This window comes from Cebus imitator, unplaced genomic scaffold (genome assembly GCF_001604975.1).
Source record: "Cebus imitator isolate Cc_AM_T3 unplaced genomic scaffold, Cebus_imitator-1.0 Scaffold122, whole genome shotgun sequence".
Lineage (NCBI taxonomy): Eukaryota > Metazoa > Chordata > Mammalia > Primates > Cebidae > Cebus > Cebus imitator.
Genome location: NW_016107437.1, coordinates 2785131 through 2787575, shown reverse-complemented (window position 1 = coordinate 2787575; position 2445 = coordinate 2785131). Strand labels below are relative to the sequence as shown.

The following is a 2445-nucleotide window of genomic DNA, read 5'->3' as shown; positions in this document are numbered from 1 at the left end:
TCTTGGTCTTGAATAACAAAAGCAAAAGGCATATTGCTTGTTTAAACAAACAACAACGAAAAAGATCCACAGAGGTAACCTTAAAAGTTAAACATGAACACAGCAGTATCCCTTGGCCTTGTCCCCCACCCCCATCCCTACACCCGCTCAACCTCCAGAAATGCCTGGGGGAAAGACTAGGGCCAAGAGGGCTGGATGCAGAGTCCTCAGAAACAATTCCACAGTGAAGGGAAAACAGGCACTATGAGGATAGGCGGGGCTTCCTAAATAAATCCAGATCCCAAAGTGGCTGGACAGACAGTCAGGGGAGAGCTGAGAGGCTTCCCTGAGTCACTCCCATCTCCACATACAAAACCCAGGAATGACTTAGCACCAAAACACCAATAAGACTCCTCAGACCAAAACAGGGTAGAGGCAGGAGACTAAACTTCAGAAAACACTGAGGACAGGCTGTCCACACCCACCTCCCTTTCACTTCCAGCATCCCCACCAACACCACTATTCCCCCCATCCCCCGCCCCCATGGTGACAGGAAGAAGTTTGGACTGGGAAGAGCGAGGACGAAGTGATGGTCCCCAGATGGGCTGGGCACGGGACAAGAAGGGAAGGGCAGCAGGACAGAGCAAGAGAGACCTTAAATGATAATGAAGAGCCAGGATAAGACACGGAAGGGAACGGAATATGCAAGGACCACCGCAATGTAAAAGCCAGGACCCGGGAGGGAAGCTGAGTCGGTAACTGGGAAGAACTGGTGATGGGAGCAGCAAAGCACTGCGAGCAGGGGTGGAGGGAATGAGAGGGATGGGGAAGACAAAGGGGTTGGAGAACTGAGCTCCTCTGGGGACCAGGAGCTCCTGGGACACGAAGGTACTGAGGTCAGCAATCTAAGTGTCCAGAACGACTCTGCCTGTGTGGAAACTGCACGGAACGGAGACCAGGGGCCTGGGGAGCGAGGATGACTGGGGATGGGGGACCCGGAACTAGAGTTGGGACGCAGTGGGTCTAGGAGTTAGGAGAGACTGAGACCCGGGAGGTCGCAGAACTGGGGGTCTGGACACTAGGCAAGGTGGTCGCAGGACTGGGACGACTAGGGACAGGGCTTTAGGAGCTGGTTTTTATGGAGGGACCGGAGTCAGGAGACCAGGAGCGCCCGGCCACGGGAGCTCAGAGACCCGCAGGTGAGCAGGGGCCAGCAACCGGGCGTCCCGGGGGCCAGGGGTCTGGAAAAGGGAGCGACGGGGAGGGTGTCTGTGAGGGAGCCGGGCGCGGGGACTCAGGGGCCGGAGTGTGCAGCTGGAGCGACGGGAGCTGGGGCGGCTGGGGCGGGTGACAGCGGCGGGGCAGCCACTCACCGCTCATGGTGCCGCTCCCTGGGCCGGTGCCTGCGCCGCGCCGCGCCGCCGCCGCTGCAGCCTCTGCGGCCGCCGAGCTCCAGACAGGCCGGGAGACAGGAGCCCCGCCCCGGCCGCCCCGCCCCGGAAGTAGAGCCCGGCCGCCGGCGAGGCCCCGCCCGCCGACCCGGAACGTAAACACCGGCGCAGGTCCAGGTCGTCGGACAGAGGCTGGAGAGCGGTGCTGAGTTGACGCGGGCTGGGGACTCCTGGTCGACCCGAGACCCCGCGAGGAAGTGCTGCTGTCCCCAGGTCCCCTCCCCGGCCCTCCTGAGGTTCCCACTCCTGTCGGGGCGCCAGATAGAGACGAAGGCCACGAGTGTTGGGGCGACTTCGTCCCAGAGAGGGATGCGGGAAGCTGGAAGGGAAATAAAAACAGAGTAACTGGCCAAAGTGTGGGCACAGGCGGATGATCAATCCCGGAGGCCTTCTCTCAGGAGGCGGGCTTTGAGCCCAGACCTGGATGATGAGAGGAAACCAGCCCAGGAAGATCCCCAGGGAGGAGGGTGTTCCATAAGGAGGGGCAAGTGCAAGCGCCTTGCCTGGAGGGGTTGACTGCGGCCAGGGGATGAGTGAGAAAATAGGCCTGGCGCAGTCGCTCACGCTTGTAATCCGAACACTGTGGGAGGCCGAGGCGGGTGGATAACCTGAGTTCAAGGGTTCGAGAGGGTGAGTGAGAACAGGGTGGTGAGAGGGAGGCTCTTGCAGACCAGAGGAGGGAGTTTAGGCTTTTATGGAAGGAAAGGGAGTGGGAGGCCATCATAAGAATGCCAGCAGAGACCAAACGCAGTGTCTCACGTCTGCAGTCCCAGCACTTGGGGAGGCCGAGGCGGGCAGCGCGCTTGAGGCCAGGAGTTCGAGAGCAGCCTGGGCAACATAGCGAGATGCCGTTCTCTACAAAAATAAAAAGAATTATTCAAGCGGAGGACTGACAGGATCTGAATTAGGTTTTAAGATGTGGCTCCTGAGTGGGCAAAGTGGCTCACGCCTGTAATCCCAGCACTGTGGGAGGCCAAGGGGGGTGAAGTCAGAAGTTCTAGACCAGCCTAGCCAG

The 2445-nt window shown here is 59.8% G+C and overlaps 1 protein-coding gene across 1 annotated transcript in view; it reads right to left on the bottom strand.

Moving 5' to 3' along the window:
• SNX29 (sorting nexin 29) overlaps positions 1-1447 on the bottom strand; it is a 589908-nt gene extending 588461 nt beyond the window's left edge. Inside the window, exon 1 of the mRNA XM_017540017.2 lies at positions 1353-1447. Coding sequence (XP_017395506.1) covers positions 1353-1359 — 7 coding nt within the window. The 5' untranslated portion in view covers positions 1360-1447. The remainder of the gene's footprint in view (positions 1-1352) is intronic.
• Positions 1448-2445: the final 998 nt, after the last annotated feature.